Below are 26164 nucleotides of genomic sequence, written 5' to 3'. Positions count from 1 at the left end.
ATTAATTGATGTCTCTATATAACTGCACATGTGCATGTGCAGTATGCATTTTTAATGATCAAGTGTCACAAGAGTCATAAAAATCAAAGGCATGCACAAATTGGGCTTCAGAGGCTGCACTAGTTGTTGTAAATTTATCCATTTTTATTTGTCCCCCATATTTAAAGTGCAATCCCATTATGCACCAACATTTTCAGAAGTATTTTCTATAACATATGTAACCATATTAAAGTGTTTCTACTTCAACATTTTGACTAAAGTTCTCTAAAAAATATTCACTGTGCAGATATATTTGCACTGATACTACAGACATGTGGACTATATTTACTAATTTGGATACTTCTGAAGGCATTGGTTGCTATGGATTAATGTGACAACAATAAATCAAAACAATAAATGGTAATGCAACAAATGCCCAATCCTACTCTGAATTTTATTTAAGGGGATCAGAGTTTACTCTGATCCTACAAAAATTATAGATGAATGTCACCGTTTTGAAAATTTGCAAAAATCTTTGAAAACCACATCTTATTTTCACCTTGTTAGTTTTTAAAAGTACTTTGTGTCAGTGTCAATGAATCACATTCATACCAAAAAGGGGTCTGAATACTTTTGCAATGGTCTGTGTTTGCATACTGCAAAAGCCAAATCCAAAGATAGGGACATATCCCTTTTGTCTTATGCTAATCATTCTCAAAACCCGTCAGGTGAACATGGTGACACTCTCCCAGAGAATAAAATGGCTCAATGTTTTGTGCAGTTTTGTCTGGCGCTCCAAATATATCTCCTGTCTGCGGCAGGTCAGCAGCATCCCATGATGCGCTTGCTTTTCAAAAGCTCCTTCAGGCCCCCATGTGCTAGCATTTATTTCCTTTGTTTGTATCTCACTTCAGCCACAAATGTCTTCCCTTTATTCTCATTTATAAAGAACAGCTCAGAATTTGGCTATGAAGCAGTCAGACAGAAATGAACGAGAAAGATTGATGACATCGCACAAAAGAGACGTGCAGTCAGGTTTGACTGGAAACAGAGGCGGCACGTCTGGCACCATCTCAAGTTAACTAAATCTGCCAACCAGCGAATCATGCTCACGAGGAGAAACATCATTATGACTTGCTTTTTTATTCCAACAAGTTAAAAAAATTCTAATATGTGCTGGGGCTTTTTTAAATCTTATGACGAGGAATACTCTAATTTTCTAAAGGCAATGCAAAGGATATTTATCTGCCTTGTTCATATTTTCTGAAAGCTAAAAAAAATTTTTTTGTAAATCTTTTTACACAAGAAGACATGGACTTTATTGAGTAAAAGCACAGAGTCTGTTTTGGTCAAAGATTAACTTCCAATCAGGCCTTGTTTCAGAGTTGAAACAAACCCATGCCTCAGTCTTGTCACGCTCTTTGGACCTTGGATGTGAACTGCCTACACCGACAGCAACTGAACTCAACACCTCCTCGTGAAATCAAAGGCAACACCATCCTTGCAACAACACCATTCAAGATGATGCCATACAACACAGCTTGCTAAAGAAAAAAAAATTCAACAAGATCACACAGGAGGATGACTGAGCAAAAAGGCAGGCAGGGAAGCTTCAGTGACTTCCTCTACATCACACAGATGAAAAAGCATCACAACACATTCAACTTCTCCCTTTTTTCCCCCCATTTTTAATTATGGCACAAAGTGGGCGATGTCATTCACCTTTTATAATCAAAAAAAGGAGGGTGGGGGGATGACTTTGTCCGGTGCTGATTCAGGGTTGACATTTCCATTTAATGCTAACAACCTTCATCAATAATGCTGAAGTTGTCTCCCTCCTAACACACTCGCTCATTCTTTCTCCTTCTGCAGCCTGCCTGGGTTAAAAATAGCTCTTCCCTCTCTTTTTCTCCATTTCTCCGTTTACATAAGCATACGGCGGGGGGAGGGGAGCACTTCCGGTCTGGCCACCCAGCCCAGCATCTGATCCATAACGAGGAGAGGAGAGAGTAGGAGCAGAGAAGAGGAGGAATGAGGAGAAGAGAGGACATGAGAGGAGAGTCTGATTATGACCTCCTTTTCAGTCCTTTGCACTTGTCAACTACCCTAAACTTTCTCAGCTATCACATCTCTGAAGGCCATTAAACAGTAAACCAACAGACACCTGTAGCATGCAACATGTCAGGGACAGACACAAAAAAATGATTCCCCACCAACCCCCCAAGTCTAATGCTATGTTTACACAGGCTAATGTGACTCAACCCACTTTTTTTCCCTCCATGTGTGACTCATAGCAGACTTTTTCACTTGGGATGCAGCGAGTCACTATTTTCCACTTCTGATACCGATGCAAATATCTGAAGTCAACAGATACCGATCCGATACAGAAAAACAGCCGCATTGGTTGAAAACAATTCTTTTTGCTAAACAGACATGAATGTAATAAATGACAAACTTCTGTGATAACTCAGCACCAGTACACACTTGACTATATCAATACCTGCCCAAGTTCGGTCCAACATGTATATCAACATCTTTAATTTGTTCAGTCAGTTCACTTAGAAGTATAACAGCCAATGTAAAATAAATAATAAAGGTTTATTAATTACACGGGCTCAAACTAGCAATGCATCTTCCAGCTACTTAAGTAAAATTTTCAAAAGAACTGGATATTAGAGCTGGTGTTAAGGCTCCACAATTTAAAGAAAATATTTAATTTAACTATAAATTACGTTACTGATAACAATTTCCACTCAGGGTTCTTTATTTCATAATTCTAATGAAGGCAACAAGCTAAAATGCATTGCTTTGCTAATAAAGTTTGTTACCCCAGTATTTTGGGTGCTGTTGAAGTCTTCACCTAACCAGGCTTCTCACTCTGTTTTACACAATGTCAATATGACTCTGAGAGTTGGCATCTCAGACTAAACCAACTCAAATAAAGAAGTACAATGCATCAATCACCAAAATAACAGTGTTCTTTAAACTTATGCCACAGTCACACAGACACTAGCAGAAAACAAGAACATTTTTCAAACTCTTCTCTGCACACATGCTACTGCGCTTCATCATTTCAAACAAAAAGTTCAGGTTATACAACACGCTCGTATGATGCCAGTCTTATTGTCAACAACCTGAAACCATGCAGCATGAACTTGTCAGCCACATGAAAGAAAAATGTAACTTGTTTGCCAGCAAAGAAGTGCAATGTAGCACACAGCAGTGAGAAAGTTGAAAATGCTTTCAAACAAGAAAGACGTATTCAAAAACTTTTAAAAAAAACCCACAAGCTAACTTAATTTATGTCAATTTTAACTTATTTCATTCAGCTCCATTGTTTATAGTCACATAAGTTGCTCAGTCCAGGTTTGTTCACTCCTGTACCAATATGTACCCACATTTTCTGTTATTTCCCACTCATATACGGTGGTTTATCATTTTATTTTTCCGCATAATTATGTATTTTGGTAAACTTAACAGTAAGATCAAAAGTATCCAATTGCACAGCTAATTAAATTAAATGAAATAAGATTTTCAAAACTTTTTATTGGTGTCTTTATTTTTATAATTCTGATTCTTGTTTGAGAAAATTAACTCTACGGGAATATGACACTTCTCCTTAAAACAAAAACAACACTTTGTGACCCGCTGATACAATTTACTAGACTCATACAATACATTTTCTTTTATAGCAGATTATGAGCCAATATTACCAAGGCAGGTATCAAACACCCCTCTTCCTGATACAAGTTGAAGAAACATGACCAAAGGAACAAAAAGTCGCCTATTCACAGATTTTTGTGAATTGCTAAATTCACAAAAATCCCATGATCGTGGGCCCATGAGAAACATTTTTAGAAGGATCTGCAGAAGATGTGACCCAGCAAGCAAATTTACAATGCATGGATAAAACACATTAAATTCCAACAGCAAGTACAAATCAAATGGGATCAGCCACCAATCTTTGTTGTTTTACATCAGCCATCTAAGATGAGTTTAGCAATCTGTTAATTAACACAAACAGACGAGCCGCATCAAAGCCATTTCCCTGCAATAATATACCACAAATAATGTACAAAGGCAGCATGTAAAAAAACAGCAGCAATACAACAGAAATCTAAAGAATCAGAGACGGCTCAAAAGAGGGAAACTATGATCCAGCAACACACTTCTGTCATAGTAGGTTCAATGCTTCTTTCAGTGTCACTACAGAGAGAAGTGCTGCTTTTAAAGTCATTAAGAATCCATTTCCATTTAATGTTAGAAATGAATGGCTATTTATATGCTCATTAAGAGTTGTTTTGACCTAATTATACCTCTGTAGGATTACAAGAAATGTTTATTACCTTTGTAAATTGAAATTACTTTTTGCAGTAAATAAAAAGTAAAAAATATATTCAGGTTATACATGATGGAATTACAGTATTTTATGCCCAAAAAAATAGCTAAAAATACTTTTTTTTTTAAATTAGAACATTGGTCAAAAAAAAAAAATTCTGTCTGAGCATAAACAATTTGAGCATAAGCATAAGAGTTGGTTCAATTTGGCCTTAGCAAAACAGTTGAGGATTTCTAAAATCCACAATAGCTCATTCTGCTGTTGACTTGTTTCGTATCTTTTATTCCAATGGCTGACAAAAGGACGAAAATACGACTTATTTGCTGGAGAATCTTGCACAACAAAAACAGCCTACCACTTCCACCTGAAGCTGGTCACAAGCTTGGTCACACACTACTGTCTGATAGAATCCCATTTCTCAACCTGCATTTGTAGCCAAGTCAGCCAATGTTGCTGTGCTGGCTCGGGTGTGAAGAGCACACCCGAGCTAATCCCATAAATGTTCAATGGGGGTGAGGTCAGGACTGCAGGCAGGCCATTCCACCCTCTACATTCCCAAATTCTGGCGGTAAACCCTGATAAAGCATGCTCTGTGGATGCAAGCATCAACATCTTGGAGGATGAAGGTCTGTCATCAACAACGGAGGTATGGAAGCTCAACCCAATATTTCTCTGCACCTAATTTGCCTTCAGTGATGAAAATTCTCAACCCAAAGAGATGAAGCATCACACCATCACACTGCCTCCACCAAAAGCTGTGTGACATTGGCGGAAAAGATTTTTTCTAGTTGTGATACACATACTGACGTCTGCTTATCAACCCGTACATCCATTTTCTTTACAGAGAAGCATTACTGAAACATAGGGAAATAATAAAAAACACAAATTCCTTTAATTACCTTGCTATGTGTAGGTAGTATAGCAACATTTAAATTTACATGCAATCATTCCTTGTAGATTTAGGAAATGGTCCACAAAATGTATCATTGAAGATGCAGTTGTGTCCATTAACAGCAGCAAAGGTTTGCAGGAGAAGGGAAAAATAAAAAAGGACTTACTACTGGGCGCAGTCGATGAGCTGATATTCGTTGGATCTTTCCCAGCATGCCCGCACACCTTCATCATGCCAGAGAGTCTTTGTGCGGTCATAAAACTCCTGAAAGCACAAATATGGGTCTGAGACAAAAGACTTTTGACTTGTATGTGTAAAGTATCTGAGTAAATACAGTTCTCAGCAACTAAAACAGGAGGTGACAACCTGAGATTACATCCCAAACAATAACGGTTGCAACTATTAAGAAAATGATTGCAATGAATTTACTGAAATTTTGAAAAAGTACCAATAATTACTGATTTGAAGACATTATTTGTTGTCTTATGTGGAAATAGGACAAGTTTGGGTTTAGGTAGAAAAAAACTACATTAATCTATGAATGGTCAAATGTAACCCAGCTGAGAAAATAAGTGCAAGGTTTACAATAAAACGCATTTGCACAGGGCTGCTTTATGTAGTTTATGAGTCCCATGCTTATAACTGTATTTCTCGTCAGCTCCTTTATAGTTGGAAGAGTTTATGGACAGATGGCAGGAGGCAAGATACACTCCCTAGCTAACTTTGGATTTTAAGGTCGGCTCGGAGAGGAGCAGCAGATGAGCCAGCTCTGGCAGCGGCAGGAAACAGAGCGGTTCACCGGGTTCATGAAGAATCGGGGAGCTTTGTACTGACAAAAGGCTTGGCTGTCACTACAGAGGCCTATCTCTACAATCTGCTGTTGGTCAGTCAAGCAAAAATAAGCTATTATGAGCCATTCAGTTAATCAGTATACTCTGCTAAGCAACAGAGAATGAACAGCATCTCATAGCAGAATTTAAATAAAGTAAAAAGAGAAATTGACAAGCTTAAAATAATAATTTGTCATTCTATTTGTTCTAAAGGTTATGGATATGTGAAACCATAGAGATGATTTGACTTTCTGAAGACCTCAACATACAACTGAAACCAGATATTTACGTACATTGCATACAAAAACCTAACCATTTCTTTATTGCTGTCTGATCAGTTCAGAGAGTGAACTGTGGACCTCCACATGTCCAGTTCTTGTTCAATTGCCAGATGCCTGAAGGCGCCATGTTCATTCGCTCAATCAATTAGATGAACCTATAAACATAACTGAAATGTCCAGCCATTATACTACGCAGAAAAGATAAAGGCTGTGTCTCTTGTAGACAAACAGGTTTTTGAGTTAAATTTGTGAATCGACCCCAGAAGCAAAGATAATGTGAAGATGCAGGTGGGGGCTGGTCAGTGTGTGTCATCATCATTAAGCACAGCAAAACGAGTCCTGTACCCACAGAGGCTGAAAGGACACTGAGAGGAAGAATTATTACTCCAAAAGCAACAACAAAAAGTCAGATTAAAGTTTGTAAATACTTTCCTTAAATTCTGGACACACGTCCTACAATTCAGGATTTATTTTTAATTGTTGTACTTGAAGCAGTGATGCTAGCAGATAACGTTTTTCTTTCTTCCAGTGAAATAAAAATTATTATAAAGCTTGAGTATCAAAAAAATTAAAAAGAGAGCATTAATTCAGATTTAACAGTCCCTAAGTGGTAAGGAAGCGTTTGAAATACTCTTAAAGTAGTTATCTTTGTCAAGAATCTGTGTTTTTTTTAATTGACCCTCTATATTTCTTACAACCAACTGAAAGCTTACTGACTTTGTTGCTGTACAAAATGTACCATGTCAGAGTTTTGACTGTACACACATGTGCAAGACCTGTCTGTGCTGTTTCTCTTCCTGATAATTTCCAGAAGCATTTAAATCTGTGATTGCATTATTTTGTATGCAGGGAAGGAGCCAGAGCCAAGAAGAAAATGAGTAATTATCTGTCCAAAATATACATCATCTCCTCAAGGTAAATTTATGAACGCATAGCATGTTTTTTTGAATTTACCAGAGAAACGATATCAAATTCCTGCAGCTGAGTACATTAACTATCAAGATTTTTGATTGGACTGAAAGCTTCCAAGAAAATTTAAAGGAGGATTACAAATATGTGAAAGAGCTACAGTGCTGCAGGCTCTCCTCTCTTCCACCCCTGCTGAAGGCAGAGCCAACCAGTTTAACTGGTTTTCAGAATGCCCTCTGGCCAAGCAAGAGAGAACGGGAAGAGGACTTTACAGATGAGAAGGAGGTGGAGGAACTATCAGAGTTTCATTCTCTTCCCTCAACGGCCACAAAGTCATTTTGATCATTAATACCACTGACAGAAATCCAACAACGTTAGCAGATTGATCATCTTTATACCTGCTATGATCATCAGTGCTAAAATAATAACAAAAGAAAAACACTTCTAGTTCTAGTCCTCCTTCCAATCATCACTCTGCTGGTCCACAGCAAAGGTCTGCTGACCAACTGACAAACGGCAGAGGGGAGAGTCAGGGTGAGACAGGCAAACATAATAAATTTGCCATGACGTAACAGAGGCAATATCAGGAAACTTCCTTTTGCTTACGTACAAACACGCTCACTCTTCGCCGGAAGCTCAGCTGTAAATGACAAAAATATACGAGAAAGAAGCCAGTCGCTTAAAGGTGAAGCAGACATGCTTGGAAAAATAATAAAAAATACAAGGAAGACATTAAAATAAACCTCATAAAAAAAAACAGCGATACAGCTATGTGTCAGTTTTACCATTTACTATTGTCACTTGTTCTGTTTTACCTGCAATAGATATTTAATTCTTTGGTAGTTATCCAGGAGTGAAGATATGTTTTGTGAATGAATGAAAGCTTACATTTACCAACGAGAAAGTGAACACGTGGCTCAACAGTGGAACCTGAAAGCTGAGGGCTCCTCAGGTAAGTTCCTCAGAGTCCTTGTGTCTCTGTAACCTCCGTCCCTCTGGACATATTTAAGTTTATTAGAGATAATCAGCGGCTCGGATCTCTCAGGTGAGAGGCTCATTCAGCTTAAAGCCTCCCATGTGGAAGCAAACCTGCTAATTACTGAAGCACCACACAAACAAAAGGTGTGAGACGTTTACCTACAGCACGACCAGGCAGAACACCTGCAGAATTCAGCAGTGAAGACCTGATACTCTAGACTTTGTTTCTATATGTTAATATCTTGCATACATTAAAACTTTGTTTGTGAAAAATAACGTTTAAGTAACATTACAGTTATAAATTGTCACCTGAAAGCATCTTATTGTATTAGAAATAGCCCTACTACAATTTTGACATTTTACGCCCGGAGTGAGGTCTCGGAAAGCTACTAACTTTTCAGCTGTAAGCATTCAGCCGCAGATGTGTTTTTAGTGCTTTTTAAGAGGTACTTGTCCTCATATCATCTATATAGATACCAGACGCCACAATTATGGACTAGCTCTGCCCTGCTCTTTTTTCCCCTCATTGTGTATCTCAAGCTGGCAGAACAATTTTAATCGTCACATGGTAGCGCTTTCAGGTTCTAGCTTCAGTCTCTTCAGCCTCTGATGGCTGCTCCAATATCATAAATAGTTGTGAGGGTAGAAAAAGCAGAAACAAGTTGATTGAGGTAATTTATAAACATTTCATTCCAGACATGACATAATTCATTTGGCTACCAAATGAACATGCCAAATGTGCATTTTGTTATATATGGAACAAGTTGTGCCATCAACATGGCAGAACTGTGGTTTAAAATGCCGGTTGGGGAAGCTGAAATAAAAAGACACAATGCTACTTGACAGGGTAGTGTTTGGCGTTTGCAAGGCAGGCAATTCATTTTCCTTGTCATTGATTGGCTGTGTCCCAAAGAGCAGAAATAAGAAAAACTTTCAATATTAGCTTCTTTATTAGCATCAAAAGGTTTCCACTGTGCTTATGAATGAATATTAAACATATATTTGGAATATAAACTATTAAGGAAGGCATTTATAAGCATTACTAGAAGGTGAACCAAAGTATTTGCAGATTTTAACTATTTTTTTCTTCAGATTATCTGACATCAAAATGAGTTCATTTTGAAATATTTAAACCTGACAAAAATGCAAAAACAAAATAAATCTGTATCTTTACTTTAGTAAATCTGTGTCAAATGTTTTTGCTTAATTTAACAAAACAAAATCTAATAAATGAGAAAACAGTTTCATCAGGTAGCCCTATAAAGACTGCCATTTGACAATATGCCATTTTAGAAAGTTTACCAACTTACGGAAGGAAAATCAAAGTCCTTCTGGTTTACTAGGCTCAGGACGTAATTGACCCAGGACTGGTTTGCAGGACACGCTAACTGGCACGGAGGCGTGAGTGTGTTCATGGCAGCCACGATGGTCTGGACGGAGAGAGCAGAAGAAAGGCAGGAAATCAGAGCTGCTTTACACTGTGATACAACACACACATTACAAATGATCCATGTGAATCTCACACAGAAAAAGAGTCATTTCTTACCTCTATAGCTTCTTTTATGTTGTTTTTGATATCATGAATTTTCTGTTTTTTCTCTCTGTGCCGAACAAAGAATACATTTGAGCTTTTAGGTATGTTTCTATGAAAGCATCACACACAAAGAACTCTGCGTGTTCAAAAGGTTAGTCAGATTATTAAGACAACTGGCCTTTTTATTACATGGTAATAAAACTTCATCACCTTAAAATATGAAAATTTAAGTGTTACACAATATTGTTTTCTACAAAACCAGCAGCTTGAAAGAAAAAATTTTCCCCAACAAACTGTAAAATGATGTTTGGCTTCTTTTTATATTACTGCCAGCAGGATTCAGTGTGAATGTGCTGCATAATATAAAGTTCTGCTGGATCTCCTCACCAGCCTGGAGGTAAATTATACCTGACATCAGTGTTATGGCTGCCCCAGACGCACAGACACTTATTTTGCTGAGCAAGAGCAACCCCTGAATTTTGTGTTTGCTGACATAAAATGAGAATAGCAGAACTTGGCCTTAATTTTGACAGCCACATTTATTAGAAGAAAAACACACACACACACACACACACACACACACACACACACACACACACACACACACACACACACACACACAAACAGATTGAAGGGGGACATTTGAGGAGAATATTACTACATCTTTTAAGGTGGTTTTAACTGCTTTTAAAATTATAAACACCAAGTGGGCCCAAAAAGTCAGTTTAATATATTACTAAACAAACAGTGACTTTATGTAATATATGACGACTGTGAGTTTTGATTTTGTCTCGAAATGCCACCATGTACAATATTTCCAAAGAGATAAGTGTTTTAGTTTTGTTTGAGGTTTGACTATTGTAAAGTAAGAAATAAGGATTTTCAAGTGTGTTAGTTATTCTGATCAATAACAGAATCTGAAAATTCTTTTTTTCTCCATTATTAAATGCATAAAACAATATGAAAGATAACATCTAGCAATAACTTTTGTACATTTTCAGAGTTTAAAGAAAGAGTGTTCATCACCAATAACATAAATCTGTTATTAATGGGTTAACATGTAGTGTCTAATTTAGCAACAAGGTGCGTGATGATGTCATATACTTTTCAAAAATTACACTTCATGTTCAGTTCAAACACTAAACCATGATGAAGAATTTGTGCAAATAGTATTCAGGGTAAAGTAGATTTTTATTATCTACATTTAGTTAAATATTAATAAATCGTACTAGAAACATTGTTTCAGAACTCATGTTAGAAATTGATAGCTGAAAAATACTCTAATCATAAAGCACAAGATCTTTGGAATAAGCTGTGCTCTCTAACATCTGATTTAATCCAAAGTAAAAACCCAAGATATCTATTAGCAGATTTGAAGAAATGACAGCAGCAACATTGAGAGGAATTTTTTTTCCACAATACATTATCTGTATTCTGTATATTGTGGTAATAAATTCAGAACGAACAAGCATATGCACTTGAACCTTTTCACAAAATGTATCTTCAAGAGCTAAATTAATAATGCACAGGAAAAATAGCAGACAAAATAACATTTTTGGTTCAGTTTTTAGCAAGATATTGCTTTTTAAATTTTCTAATTATAACTGAATGATGAATTATGAACAATATGTTTCCTTAATTTTTAAATGATAATGGATAAATTGCTGTTGAAATACATTTAATTACCCATTTGTTTTTCTAACATGTACATAATTAAGAGTTTAAAGCATGGTATATGTCTAACATTTTAAGTTTATTTGATACAGCAGCCTACATATTTTTATGTGGCATATTTCTCATTGCTTGAATGCATTTTGTCTGATTTAAGTCGGTGACTACTGCATTCCACCTTTTGTAGGTTTACCAGACAGTATATGGGAGTTTCACTTTTTTATTTTCTTTGTAAATCCTCCCACATAGTCAGTTTGAAAGGCTTCCTATTCATTCTGTTAATATTGTTATCATTGCACCACTGTTTCCTTTCACATGTTGAAAAGTGTTCCTTATGTGCTTCCTGATAATTTCTTCCAAATTCAAATCAGACCACAAAGACAATTTGTAGAAGTTTCAACATCTTAGTTTCTATTAAAATTTGCCTTTACTTTTGGAAAGTCTGTTTGTTTGTGTTATTCTTTTGATTATTTTTAAATAATAAAACTAACCTCTAATGTTGCCCTAACCCACTGGCAAAAACAATGCATGAAATGGGCATTAAAATTGACCCAACTCGGAGGGTCAGTGTTGTCATTACACCAGGATATCTGGCTTCAACGTGACCTGAAAACAACCACATGATGATGCTTCCACCCCCCAAAAGAAACCATTTCTAGGAAAAAAAACTGTTTTAGGAAATTCACAAGACAAGGATGGCTGTTCAGCACCCAGGAGAATATGTATCAATGAAAACATGAAACAGACTAAATAAATGTTTCATCTATGAAGTTAAAAATCCTAAAAAATGTAATTAAGCCGTTTTCCTTCCAGCTTTATTTTAAAGAAAAAAAATAAAACACACACATACACAGACAAATTGTCCAGAAAATGTAGAACCTGTAGTTTAAAAGAAGGCAACAACTTACTCCAAATTCTGTCCTAAACAAAAAAAATTCTAAAGTTGGTTCAACACAGAGATGCACTAATTAACCAGTTTCTTGTCTCTGGTTTCTTTGTTTTGTTTTTAGATTTATATCATAAATTTATAACCCTCCCTGCTGTGTAAATCATGATTATTGTCATCATTAGCATCATATTGTGTGCTAACATTGAGTCTTGTTCTGATGTGTTGCTAGTAGTACTTAGTTATGGCGCGTTTACTGATCAGATAAAGATTGTATTTTTGACTTTCCACCCATCTGGTCACCAGTCAAAATCCTTTAAGTTGAAAAGCTGTACAGCAGGCCTCAAGCTCACCGGTCAGTTTACTGGTGCATTTATAGTTTAAGATATTGTCTTAATAAACAGAGGTTATTAATATTTAAACTGAGAAGGGATCATATGGATACTGATCCAAATACTTCAGCTACGCCTTCTGTTAGAAACTGATTTAATTTTATCAATAGTTGATTTGATCAGAAGTGTTGAGTCAAAAAACACTTTGAAATTTTGATTATTTATGTGTAAACTAAATGATTCCTACATTAGATAAAACATAACACACCTTAAGTAATATTATCTACTGAATAATTATTGACTAATGTAAGTCTAAAAAGTACAGAATCACTTGTCTGCCAAACAAATTTCCTATAATTTTGTGGTACTGCTTGTAGTCAGTGTGATGAATGTTTCACATTTTTTATTCCAGAAAGAAAATAAATTCACACCAAAAATGATCAAAATCTTTGATAAATTGTATCCAAAGGTGTGACACAATTCAGACAGAGAGAAAAGGAACAACACTTACTCTGCATTGAAGCCATTCACGTGCAATATTCGCATCTGCTTAACTATTGTACTTTTCCCAGATTCTCCGGCACCTGGTAGTGAAGGCAGAACAGTGTTAGGAGAAAAGAAAGCAGAACTGTGCAACAAAAAACAACTAATGAATCCACAATGCATGGATAAAGCAAAATTTGATTCCCTGATGGGAAAATCAGGTGAAAAACTAAGATTTCACATATAAATGATATGAACTTCAGAGTTTTGTTTCTCAAAGTTGACCCTAAATCTATGTCCTCCATCTTTAACGGTTGTACTGCATGTTAGACACAACAAAGACTGACATGACAAGAAAAATTGATAAATACAAAAAGTTCAATTATTTTTCAAGTTGCTCTCTCTCATAATTGTCACGTGCAATAAAGGAAATCCTTCAAGTGTGAATAATTTTCCCATTTAAATAAACTAAACTCAATAAACTAAAGGAGCAAAAATAAACTACTTAAAGTAAAGTAACTACTTAAAGTACCAAAACAACATGCTATGCAAGACTCTTTTCCTACTTTATCAGACTCTAACCTCAACCACCTTCAACCATTTCTTTAATTTTTTTTGTAAAGCTTAACAGCCAATACAACATTTCATTGTCAGATTTTGTTTGTTTAGTTGCAAGTTGTTACTTAAGAAAACAAGAAATCTATCCCCCCTTACAAAAAAGCTTGTCTCTGGTGACATCACATAAGGCAAAAAGCAATTTGTTTGACTTCTTGCTAATATGACAACTTGTACTTTGTTATTCTTCCCCTTTAATAGCACACTTTTGTTCAGTATTTTCATTTAGAGGCGTTTACTAAAGCCAGCTGATCAGTGTGCATGAGAGACATCTGGAGGAACAGAAAACTTTGAGAGTTAATTTCAGCTGTGTTTATTATAGGAGCCTCAGCATCCAAAACAAGGTCAGAGAAAATCATACATAAACCAATAGTATTTCTGAATCTCAGTCAGGACACTGACCATGAATTTGGCATCAGAAATAGCTCAACGTGTTTCCTAGGAAGCCAACAATATCCCTAAAGTGCTATTTAGAGGTGTAATGTGTGTGTGCACAAATCTGGGATCAGTTTCAGATTAAAACGAGCCCCACAGACGTTTCAGGGAAGCTACTAATCCTAATGGTAATCCTAATTTGCACTCCGAGGTTTAACAGGATACTAGTCTTCAACGTGAAGACACAAATGTTAAAAGCCAAAAATAGCTCAACTGTCAATCAGACTTTTTTTTTCCCCTATTTTTGAGCACCTCACTTGATAAGAAAGCCAAAGTGAAGGCATCCAGAATGCTAACTGTTAACACAAACACACCAGATCGCAAGTGGTATCTGGAAAGGAGAGGGGAGCATGCAGGAACGCCTGTGAGCGGCCTCCCGGTCTCTGCGTGGTGCCTGAGTGTGCTGCCTTCACACAGATGGTGGTGTCTGTTCTCCTGTCTCTCACATGTTCAGTAATCAGGCTCCATAATGACCCTCAGAATGCAGGCCAGTCGGATTTTTTTCAAAACACTGAACTGGTGGCGTGAGACTGCATCAAACGCATCATTTTGTTTATGCCTTGCAGAAGGGTTTCTAGAGCACTTTTTCCTGCTGCAAAAGCAACAATTATTGAAACATATTTTAGTTAGAAAAATTACCTACCTAATAGAAGAAGTCGATGAGTTGCCCGGTATATCTGTTTGTCTTTTTGCAGCTGCCTCTCTATCTTTTTGTTCGCCTCCCTCTGAGCCTTCTCCTCATTTCGCTGGTCTTCAGTCTTACTATTCCCAAGACAGCCCATCTTCCCAATATATTAAAAAAATGAAAAGTAAAATCCAGTTATGGGCTCGAAGCGAGTTGTAAGGTGCGTGGATGGCTAGATGTTTTTAAGAATCCTAAATTCTTGATCTGGACCACCAGAGGAACATCTGGCTCAAATCTGGTGACATCTATGTTTCCCCAGCAGAAGCAGCTGTCAGGTAGTAGACTTCACCGAGGCGTTTTATTATGGATGTGGGTTTTTACTGGAAAACCATCAGCAGAGAGAGATCAGAAGTGGAGCAAACGATCCCGCCCTCTCAAACACTTGATTCCCGTGTTTTTCACTGTAAATCCGCAATGAAGTCATCAACGCTGATATGAGAGTGGATGTGGAATTTCCAGCTTTCTGGCTGCTCATGAATGAATCTCTGCGCCCCAGATTCCTTAAAGGCGTATAGATCTCAAACACCCGCCTTTGCTTTTTTTTTTTTTTTTTTTCTTTAATTTTTTGATTGTTTGTTTGTTATATTTTTTTTATCGTGATGACACAAATATTTTTATATTTTCTCAGCAAACGTCCCCTCAGGAGCCCATCTTCGGCTGATAACTCCCACTGCCATTCAATCCATTTCAAACAGACTTCTGTTTTCTTCAGGCTCTTAATTATTCTTGTTTAAAAATATATATTCGGGTTCATTAATCGAACTGATTGCAATTCAGTTTCAAATAAACAGAAGAACATTAGAGGACGAGAGGGAGAGATATTTTAAAAAATATAAATATTTCCTTTTAAAATGACGGCATGTGAAACATCAGGCTACACCGGGGCTTCTCCCAAAACCTCTCACATTTTATTTTAATCAGGAAGGTTATCAGCAGCCTTATTGGTGATATCCTGTGCCAAAAATTCAGTCCTGTCTTCGGTCAATAGATGCGGGTGTCTGTCTTTTTTAAGGAGGGTTTGACCAACAAAAAAAATATAGAAAAGGAAAAAGGCCCCTAGTCCGTCCTTTTTCTCTCCGTAGCGTTAATTTGTGTTTCTTCTCACATCGGAAATCTTCTCCGACCGAACACAGGCGGCTCTCGGCAGCTGGCTGTCCGTCTCCGCGACCAAATATCCGGCCGATATTCGTGGAAATCCTCCGCTGTGTCCCCCGTTTTGGCGCAAGCAGCAGCAGGAGAACAGTCCGCTGTCAAGGCTCTCGCCTTTTTGTATTCCCTCTGAATCCGTACGGCAGATAATGGTTACATGTGCATGATACATGAACATACCGCGGTGGGGTTTTTTTCACTCACTTCATCCAAACGGAGACAGGCGGTTGCTTTCGGCGCCGATAGCCCGCGGCCGCTCCGGTGAGCCGGTCTGGTGGGTGAGACTCGCTCCGTTCGCGGCGTTTCTCTGAATTATTTTTGCCCCCGTTTTTTTTTCTCAGAGAATTGTACATTGAGATAGATAGCGCTGAAGAGGTGGGGTGGGGCAAACGGCTCTCACGGAACCCTGGGAATGAAGAAGTGGTGTCAAGTTTACCATGATAACCGACTCTTTTTCCGGTTGAGCCTTTCATAATAAAAGCAAAAAAAAGCACCACATTCGCAAAATGCTTGCAGCTGTCTTAAAGTCTAGTGGTATATTTTTATTTCTTTCATTTTGTGCTTCATATTTGTCAGCTGAACAGAAAACACATTCTTTAAAGATTTTCATATTTAACAGTTTAAATCTTGATGTAAAAAAAAGTTTAGAGATATTCTTTGCTGTTTTTTTTAGAAAACAAACAAAAACTATTTCCCTCCCCTCATTCCAAGTGTAACCATTTTTTTGTTTTCTTTTGTTATGTATGGACTGTTTTTATCAAGTTTTATCAAAGTCTGAGAAAAAAAAATCATCAGCAGCATTGTTTCTGATTAGTTTTTATTTTTTAAACAAAAGTCAATTCTAGCCTAAGATAACTGGTATATTTACAGTACTTATTTATTCACAAAGTTGAAATCAACAGTTTTGAGTCATAATTCTCAATTTTTTGTACGAGTAGCTTGGTAGAACTTAATATGTGTTTAGTGATGCTGAGAAGAAATTGTGGTTTGAATAGGCCCATTTACACATACACACAACCCAATTAATTATGATATACAACTGATAAAAGCATCAGGAGCCATTAAGAGTTGTTCAAGCACAAGAACCTTTCTGTTTGCAAACATTTACAATTACACTGGCTGCAGCTACATAAAATATATGAAAGAAAAAGTTGTTCCCCAGAGGTATGTTTTTTTGTGGAGCACAAAGAGTGGACCTCTTAATAGTATCAATAAAGTATCCTATTCTAATCTCTTTTTTATGTATTTATTTTTAATTTTTTTTAATGAGAGGTTTGATACTTTTAATTTGAATGGCAAACAGGGTCCTGCTGATTTCCGTTTTACTGCCGCTTGACTCTGGTCTTTAAAGCAGCGTCGGTCTTTGGTTGGATCACATGATTGCCCGGAGCGTCAAGAAGCAGAGGTACAGAAGGGGAGAGGCGCCCTCTTTGAAGCAAAAATGATCATCAACTTACCCATCCTCCATGAATAACTGAAAGATTATTGATTAGGTTATAAAAAAAAGCACTCCAAACACATAAAAAAGATGATATGCTATTTGTAGAATGATAGCTGTAACTTTCAAGCAATTACAGCTTCAGAAAGTTGGTCAACCGCATGGCTTTGGATTTGAAAAGTCACACAATGTTATGAAGGTAGAACATATATTAGCAATCAGTTTCAATAAATCTCTCAAAAGACATGAACTTGAAACAGTTTTCTTTTAGTCCTAGGTTTGTTGTGCAAAGTGTAAACCAATCACCAGAATTTTAGCAATGGATTACGTAATTACTCAGTAGATTAGTTCTATAATAAAAATTTAAAAGAATAGTTCAAGTTTCCTAAGGTTCTGTGAAGAGGCTAAAACAGGTCACAATTTTAATTATATTGGACAAAAGACAAAAGAAGACTTACAATTTGAGAAAACATGTTTTATCCCAAAAATATCTTGTTTTTTTTTTCAAATGTGTTTTTTTTTATCTTTACTTTGGTGTAAAAAAAAGAAAGAAGAAGAAAGAAAAACAATCAGATTTAGATGGTTCTATACCTGACCTGGACAAGTCTGTAACCATTTTAATTGTTGCAAAAGAGAATTCATTAAATTTATCACATTAGACAATATAGTGATAATATTTTTTTGTTGTTGAAATTGGCTGACTTTTGAGTCGTACAGAATAGCAAGGTTTTGTCATGTGGAAACAATGTATTCCAAGTCATTTTCAACCTTTTTCTATTTATATTCTGCACAAATCCATCTTAAAAATAGGCAGCATCTTTTGAAGCATTTTTTTGATTCAACTTTTTAAGCTAAAGTTCAAACTATTAACTCAGATTGCACTGGACTTTTACAACCCCTTTCCCCCAATGTTCTCGGAAGCTTTCAATAGGTCTGAGGTAAACCTTTTTTATTAGAAAAAAGTTTAATAACTTAAAATTGTGTTTCCTAATTTTTAGATTTAACGCAAATGTGGAATGCAAGCATTACTTGCAAGAAGTTTCAGCAGCTCCTTTAGTGCCTCTTTGCATCTCAGACTAACAATTCATTCCAATTCAATTTAATTCAATTCAAAAATGCTTTACTGATCCCAAAGAGAAATGAAATATTTCTCATCCATTTTCTAATATCACCTTTCTCTCACATTGTTCCTGCAAGGAATCAGTAACAATTATTCCCGTCATTGATACCTGCCTTGATTGTACTACTGTGTAAGCTACCATGGAATTTTTGTTACCCTTCTTCTGACTGATACCTTTGACTTAAGAGATCATAATGATCATCTTGGTCAGCTAACTATGGCTTTAGCTAATGGATATAAATGAACAAATTCCTGGAAAATGAGATCAACTAATCAAAATCAGAGAACCCTTTGTTGAAAAAAAATTGAACTATCTCTATGAAATGACTAATGACTGGGCAGCTCTAAAATGATGTGTACCAAAATAAGAAGCCATCATCAATAATACTCTTTTTTTACCAAAGCAGATGATCTATAAGATAGAATAACAGCAATATTATAAACTATTACCTATCTCCCACAGTCTTGCTCATTTTTAGTTTAAAGGTGGGTTGCATCCTACAACTTTCCAATGAGATTCCTTGAAAGAAATTTAGATAACACAACAGTGCAGCATCCTTTCTCACTTGTTAGTGATCGGGATATTTAAATCCCTTTAAGTCTTTAAATTAATGAATTCAATTAATCGCTTTGAATCTGACATGTACACACATAAATTCAGATTCCATCATGATTCATACACAGCAGACAAACTGGCCCACACACAAACAAACTCCGACCATAAGTGCGTCAAAAGGCTCAGGGCAAAACACATAAAGGTCATCAGTGACAACTAAATGCTGTTGTGGCTCTTTAATGAACCCCAACAGACAACAGATGGTGGAACTAATTTACAAGTTAAGTTACAAGATGAATCCTAGGATTTAAAATGGTCGTCTCACTTCAGCTCAATTCAGAGTGATACTTTCTTTTTTCTCTCAGTCAGGTGAATTTGGTTCATTTAGTTTTTTTCACCATGACAGTGTTTCTCAGATGGAGAAATATTTCAAACATACTGTAAGTTCAAAGAATTAAACTTCATGCAAACTCTTCACCATAATTAGATGTCAAAGATAGCCCCAAAAACAGGACAAATACATTTCAGTCTGCTGTGGAAAAGTTTTCCCCTCTTCCAAGTTATTCTGTTTTTACTTTTTTTTAAAATCACACTTAAATATTCAGAAGATCAAACGAACTTTGATCTTAGACAATGATAATTTAAATGGAAAAAACAGTTTCCAAATGATAATTAAATGTATTAACGAATTTGTAGCAAGGCACAGACAGTCAAGTTAAAAACTACTCTAGAATCTTAAAAATGATCAGTTCGACTTGAAATATGAATTACTTTAAAATTATATAAAGACTCAGTGAACTTGTAAAGTGTCATTGCCGCCTTTATCCTCTAGATGGTAGCATCCGTCACAATCTGACCATTTATCAGCAACACTAGAGCACAGAGAAGTACATAAAGTTCCTTTTTAGTGTTCTTGAATAGAAACTTGGTTATTTTATTTAGAATATAATAAATACCAAAATAGAATGCTACATAATTATATATGTGGGATCCTATGTTGCTACTTATAGATGCTATGAGACACTGAGCAATGAAATGAGCCACCTTATTTCGTCTGCACTAAACTTCCTTCCTGTTTTTGGTCGGATGTAGAGTTAAGAGATATATCTTCTATCTCTCTCTCTCTGAATACATATATACATATATATTTTTGGTTTAACCAAAACGACATTATTTAATTTAGCTTAAAATCCATGTGGAACCCACCTTAGTGGTAAAATACCATTCAGACTTATATTCACAGTTTTCAATGAATACATAGATGAACCACATAACCTATTTTGTAAAAACACCAAACTGATTCGTCCCTTGGGTTTACAGACCTTGTGTCCTCTTGAAGTTTTTACAGCTTGAGCAGCTTAATAAGTATCAACATATGATGTTTAAAATAAATAAATACAAATTTAAAACCAATCTAAAATCAGCCTGCAAGACCGCTGGTCCTTTAAAAATCACACAAAACTCTCCCTCGGATGCAATAACTAATAGGATACAGACTTTTGCACAGCAGAATATTTCGTTTTTATTGTGATTTCTGGGTCTTTCTCATTTTTTTTAAACAGAGGACTTCCTTGTGTCACTGATGACATCACTTTTGGTTCCATATATAAGACAGATGAGAGCACTGGGGACTATCTTGAACCCTCAGCTGTTCGGTGGACTGTCTCTCAATCACCATGCGTGAAATCGTACATCTGCAAATTGGACAATGTGGCAACCAGATCGGCTCGAAGGTAATACAAAGAAACAATTATTAATTATCACCTCCATAAAATGTGATATGTGTCAAAAAACCTGCATCAAAAACTTCTTGGTTAATATTTGGAACATTATTAACGAGCAGAGTTACGAGAATAACAGTTACTGTTTATACATTTTGTGAAAACATGTTTAAAATAGTCCAAAACTGCATGTATTTTTTATTCTTGCGGTGATTATTTTGCGCTGTGAGCCGTCACTCACTGTGAGTGACACAGGGTGTTCCTTGTCAAGCTCTTAGTTGAAAGATAAGAACCAAAGTAGAACTGACATGGGTGGGACATTTTTATCATGGCTTACACAAAATAAGAGCGGGGAAGAACAAAATGATAAAAATTGGTAACACATGCTGCTTTTTGACATTTTAGGCTGTATTAGTCTCCAAACAGTCAGGTTACTTCTGGTCTAAAAATCCATTTTACATTATGTACACTTGATGTTCTGTATCTAGCTTATATAAAAGCATGAGACAAATAGATAACTGCTTGTTCCAGCTCAATAATGATTTAATTGATGCTTAACATACTGTGCAAAACTTTTAAAGAATCTTGATTTCTCAGTACTTTACATCTTACGAGTTTTTTTTTTTTAACTGAAATGATTGGCGGCCAAAATACTAAGAACTTTTAAGAGACTTAAAGAGAAACTTGGTATTTGGAAGGAAAATAGGAAGAAATGGGGAATAATTCAAGACTTTTTGTAGATGGATACTAACTAGATGATTTCTTTATAAGCACATATAAATAGTCTCCTTAAGTGCAATACGGTACAGTCACATTTTAAACATTAAAAATTGAAGTGGAGTTTAACTACTGTATAAAGAGGATCTTTTAGGGAACAACTTACTATGAGTGTTGTATTGATAATTTTCTTCTGTTTTAGTTCTGGGAAGTTATCAGTGAAGAACATGGGATAAATGCAACGGGCCTCTACGAAGGAGACAGCAACATACAACTGGAGAGGCTCAACGTCTACTTTAATGAGGCACACGGTACCAGAAGAGTTCATTTGCTTGCTAAGGCTTATTCAAATACTTTACCACAAATATTGTGTATTGAGCTCAGCAGTCTGTGACTTATTTTGTTTTTTAGTATAGGACTGGGCATTAAATCACTGAAAGATATTGGCTGAAAATGCCCATTCCCAGTTATGTTTTCAAAACTTATTGATTCTGTTTGTAGGTGGTAAATATGTCCCCAGGGCATTGCTTGTGGACCTGGAGCCCGGCACTATGGACAGTGTCAGAGGAAGTCGCATTGGTGCTCTTTTTAGACCAGACAATTTCATCCATGGTAAGGCCGACTGAGAAGAAAAACACAATATTCATGTTATTAAAATTCTTCGTGATGGTGGCAGGAGTTCTGCAATTGGTAGGGTTGCTGGTTTGATCTCCACTCTGTCACTGCAAGACACTAAAATTGTTTTGCCTAAGAATGGTGTGGTCAGAAGAGTCAGAAGTGTAAAGACATAAGTTAAGCCTGTCAGTTTAGCTGGAATAATTTCTGTAGAAATAAGTTATTGATTTGTAATCTATTGTGGATAAATAACCTAACGTCTATAAATCTGGTGGTGCAGGGAACTCAGGAGCTGGAAACAACTGGGCAAAGGGCCACTACACAGAGGGAGCGGAGTTGGTGGAGCATGTCATGGACCGGGTCAGGAACGAGAGTGAAAGCTGTGATTGCCTCCAAGGCTTTCAGCTGGTTCACTCACTGGGGGGAGGCACAGGCTCCGGCATGGGTACCCTCCTCATCAATAAGATCAGAGAGGACTACCCAGACCGTATCATGAATACCTTCAGCATCATGCCTTCTCCTAAAGTTTCAGACACGGTGGTGGAGCCTTACAATGCTACACTCTCTGTGCATCAGCTCTTAGAGAACACAGACGAGACTTTCTGCATTGACAACGAGGCCCTTTACGACATCTGTTTCCGTACCCTAAAACTGACCACACCGACTTATGGGGATCTCAACCATTTAGTGTCCTTGACTATGAGCGGGGTCACAACCTCTCTCAGATTTCCAGGACAGCTCAATGCTGACCTCAGGAAGCTAGCTGTCAACATGGTGCCCTTCCCCCGTCTCCACTTCTTCATGCCAGGCTTCGCCCCACTGACACCTCGGGGTAGCCAGCAATACAGAGCTCTCACTGTACCTGAACTTACCCAGCAGATGTTTGATGCCCGCAACATGATGGCAGCATGCGACCCACGGCGAGGGCGCTACCTCACAGTAGCTGGTGTCTTTCGAGGTAGGATGTCCACCAAAGAGGTGGATGAGCAGATGCTTGCAATGCAACAGAAAAACAGTGCCTACTTTGTCGATTGGATCCCCCATAATGTAAAGGTGGCTGTGTGTGACATCCCTCCTCGAGGTCTAAAAATGGCTTCCACATTCATCGGAAACAACACAGCAATCCAGGAGATATTCCGTCGGGTAGGCGAGCAGTTCTCCCTCATGTTTAGACGGAAGGCGTTTCTTCACTGGTACACAGGAGAGGGTATGGATGAAATGGAGTTCACAGAAGCTGAAAGTAACCTCAACGACCTGGTGGCAGAGTACCAGCAGTACCAAGATGCAACTGCTGATCTAGATTGGGAAGCAGAAGAAGAAGAAGAGGAAGGACCCTCATCTGCAGGAATCACAAAGGTTCAGTCTCGGACGGAAACCAAACTGGAAACAGTGGTTGAAACCATCAAAGAAACTGTAGATGAGTAGTGTGGATGGAGTATATAGCTTCAAGGACTCTTTGGGCTTGAATTGAGATGATGTATGTACAGTGAATTTCTTTGGAAACAATTTTTTATGTTAACCTGTTTTATTTGTATTTTTTTATTCATTTTATATTTATTTTGACCTTTTCCTGGATTCAAGATTTTGATCATTATGTTTAGGGCTTTTGATCGTTTGAAAAAAATCTTTCAGCAGTATTTTGAAATAAATATCTTAGACATGCAATTCCAACAGCAGACCCATGACTAACTAGACAGATTTGCCATTTAGATGACCAGCGAATGCTTCAGATGTATGGAAGGTGATCTAAAGGATGCTTCTGTCAGGGAATGTCAGCCCAGGCTCCTCCAGAAGACAGATGGGTCGTTGTATTAAAAAAATATAATCATGAGATTGACTTATAGACAAACCTGACAATTAGCCACAGTTGTAAGCATGCAGTTTAAAGCTATGTTTACATTTACTTGCTAGCCAGAAGGTAGCACATAGATTTTTTTTTGTTTGTTTTTGCATATTTGTTTTAAGATTTAACAAGTAATTTTACACACTAATTACACTAATTACTGCTGGGATTTTATTTTGCTCCACTAAATTAATCTAAGAGTAATTTGTATCCATGGAGTCTGGAGTCCTTATGCACATGTACATCATGCCTCTTTTTTTTAAAAGCTTTTTAGCCATTCAGAAATTTTACTTGTAACATAAACAATTCTTTGGAAAGAGGCAAATTTTGCCACACCCAGAAACAGTTCTTACATAACTTCCCCTTATGTGGAACTCCAGTTGTATGATTGCATATACAATCAATGCTAAGCACTTACTTTTATTATTATAGAAACTGTTGGAAACTGTGTGTTGGGAGATTGGAAGAGCAATAAAAATTAAATTGAATGAGCTTTAATTCATGTTGCAGTTTGCATTTCTGTCATTCAGCAAAGCAATAAGTTATAGTAAAACATTATGTAACAAGTATACCATTCACCCTTTTTGTAGTCTGAGTTGTCATGATGTTAAGAAGTGCACATCATGTTACAGTTTATAGTAAACAAGTACTTTCTGGGTGCAGTCGAGGTCAAAGCAGAAAACCAATAAGACTCGATCCAGCTATTTGGTTTTGTATAAATGTCCTTGTATTTGTTGTACTATTGTAAAATGAAACCCGTGGCTCACTGATTCAAAGTAATGACTATAATATGTATTAATTTATTAAGAGTGAATAATATTGCCTTCTTTCTTCTCATTCCATGGGCTGTATGATATTTTAATGCATTTATAAAAAACTATTAACTGGAAAAAAAGAAGCATGCATTTTGACTATGTTACACTATGTCAGCCCTGTATGTAAATGTACTTTTGAAATAATGCAAACAATGTTTTTGTATTTTTAAACAAATTTTATAATTGATTTATTTCTCTTTAAAATATTGGATTTATTTGTACATGTTTAAATGAATTATATTTTCAGCATTTCTGTATAATCCATAACTTCAAACAAATATTATATTGATGTTTAAGCAATGTTTTGTTTTTGTGTATGGAATATGTATTAAAAGCTTTTTCAAAGCCTTGTCCTCTGACAGCAGGTTTTATGAATTGGAGTTGATCTGAGGCAAACTGTGACACTAGGAAGTGCTCTGATACCACACTACCAGTGATACAGTTCAAGGCTGTCAGTCTGTTTCCTCCCACTTGCACAAGTCTGGTGCCCTGCGATTACGCATAACTTGGACAGAGCATGTTCACTTCTAGATAAGCACACTTGCCTTTCAGATGCCCCTGCACTCTGTAGTACAGTTGACTGAACTCTTGTACAGTACTGTGACAAATTAGAGATGATGTGTAATATAGGTCACGGTGCCAACAGACATATCAAAGTTCTTTTTCAGGACAGGTTATAAGGTCAAGAGAAGGTCAAGCAGCAACATATATAACGTGAAATCAACATTTAACTAAACATTTTCAATGAAAGTCATGACGCTTAGGTGATCAGACAGACATAAGGAGAATTTAAATGTTTACAATACAGGTAAATATGCATTCATTTATAGAATTTAAGTAAATGTCTTAATTATTACAGTCGTATCTGACACAAAGATGATAACCATGTCATGGAGGTCCAAACTATGTCCGTGGGTCAAACAAAATCAGTATAAATAACAATATTTAATTTCCCTCTGGGATTAATAAAGTATTTTTTAAATGAATTGGGGGAAAAAAAGACAAACACGTCTATTACAAAAGATACAATTATTCCAATGTTTAAAAAGTTTGAGGCAAGATAAGACTGGGCAGTTATATAATGTGCTAGAAAAAATATTTTAAAACTTTTTCTGTTTTTTCTGCACTTGATGTCAAAAATATCTAAACAATCAATCAAACCATTTTATAATAGAAAATATAATAAATATTAAGACCTCGGGGACTTAATATTATGCCATATCTGGCAGTGAATGTTAAGTGTAAGAGTAAAACATGGCATATTTCGATTTAGCGTTATGACCCAAGAGGCGGAAATGCGTCACGGACTCATATGACTGCGGTTGCGCTGGGATGGGGCGG

At 36.6% G+C, this 26164-nt stretch overlaps 2 protein-coding genes across 3 annotated transcripts in view; one reads left to right on the top strand and one right to left on the bottom strand.

Moving 5' to 3' along the window:
• The window catches only part of LOC129357494 (guanine nucleotide-binding protein G(s) subunit alpha-like), a 32352-nt gene extending 15939 nt beyond the window's left edge, over positions 1-16413 (bottom strand). Inside the window, exons 1-6 of one of the 2 annotated variants that reach the window (XM_055026689.1) lie at positions 16203-16413; positions 14808-16127; positions 13143-13215; positions 9755-9809; positions 9519-9638; positions 5377-5474 (exon numbers count right to left, since the gene is read on the bottom strand). In XM_055026689.1, coding sequence (XP_054882664.1) covers positions 5377-5474; positions 9519-9638; positions 9755-9809; positions 13143-13215; positions 14808-14946 — 485 coding nt within the window. In that variant the 5' untranslated portion in view covers positions 14947-16127; positions 16203-16413. Of the gene's footprint in view, positions 1-5376; positions 5475-9518; positions 9639-9754; positions 9810-13142; positions 13216-14807 lie in introns of both variants that reach the window. The other variant, XM_055026688.1, reaches the window with a different exon arrangement.
• A 4336-nt stretch (positions 16414-20749) lies between these two features.
• Positions 20750-25172, top strand: LOC129353888 (tubulin beta chain-like). Its single transcript, XM_055023352.1, has 4 exons — positions 20750-20845; positions 21753-21861; positions 22052-22162; positions 22446-25172. The coding sequence occupies exons 1-4, from the start codon at positions 20789-20791 to the stop codon at positions 23588-23590; spliced, it is 1422 nt and encodes a 473-aa protein (XP_054879327.1). The 5' UTR covers positions 20750-20788; the 3' UTR covers positions 23591-25172.
• The last annotated feature ends 992 nt before the right edge of the window (positions 25173-26164 follow it).

The sequence above is a fragment of the Poeciliopsis prolifica genome, unplaced genomic scaffold (genome assembly GCF_027474105.1).
Source record: "Poeciliopsis prolifica strain line A6 unplaced genomic scaffold, Auburn_PproV2 SCAFFOLD003, whole genome shotgun sequence".
NCBI classification, from domain to species: Eukaryota; Metazoa; Chordata; class Actinopteri; order Cyprinodontiformes; family Poeciliidae; genus Poeciliopsis; species Poeciliopsis prolifica.
The sequence above is the reverse complement of the archived record's forward strand: the minus strand, read 5'-3'. Positions and strand labels throughout refer to the sequence as shown.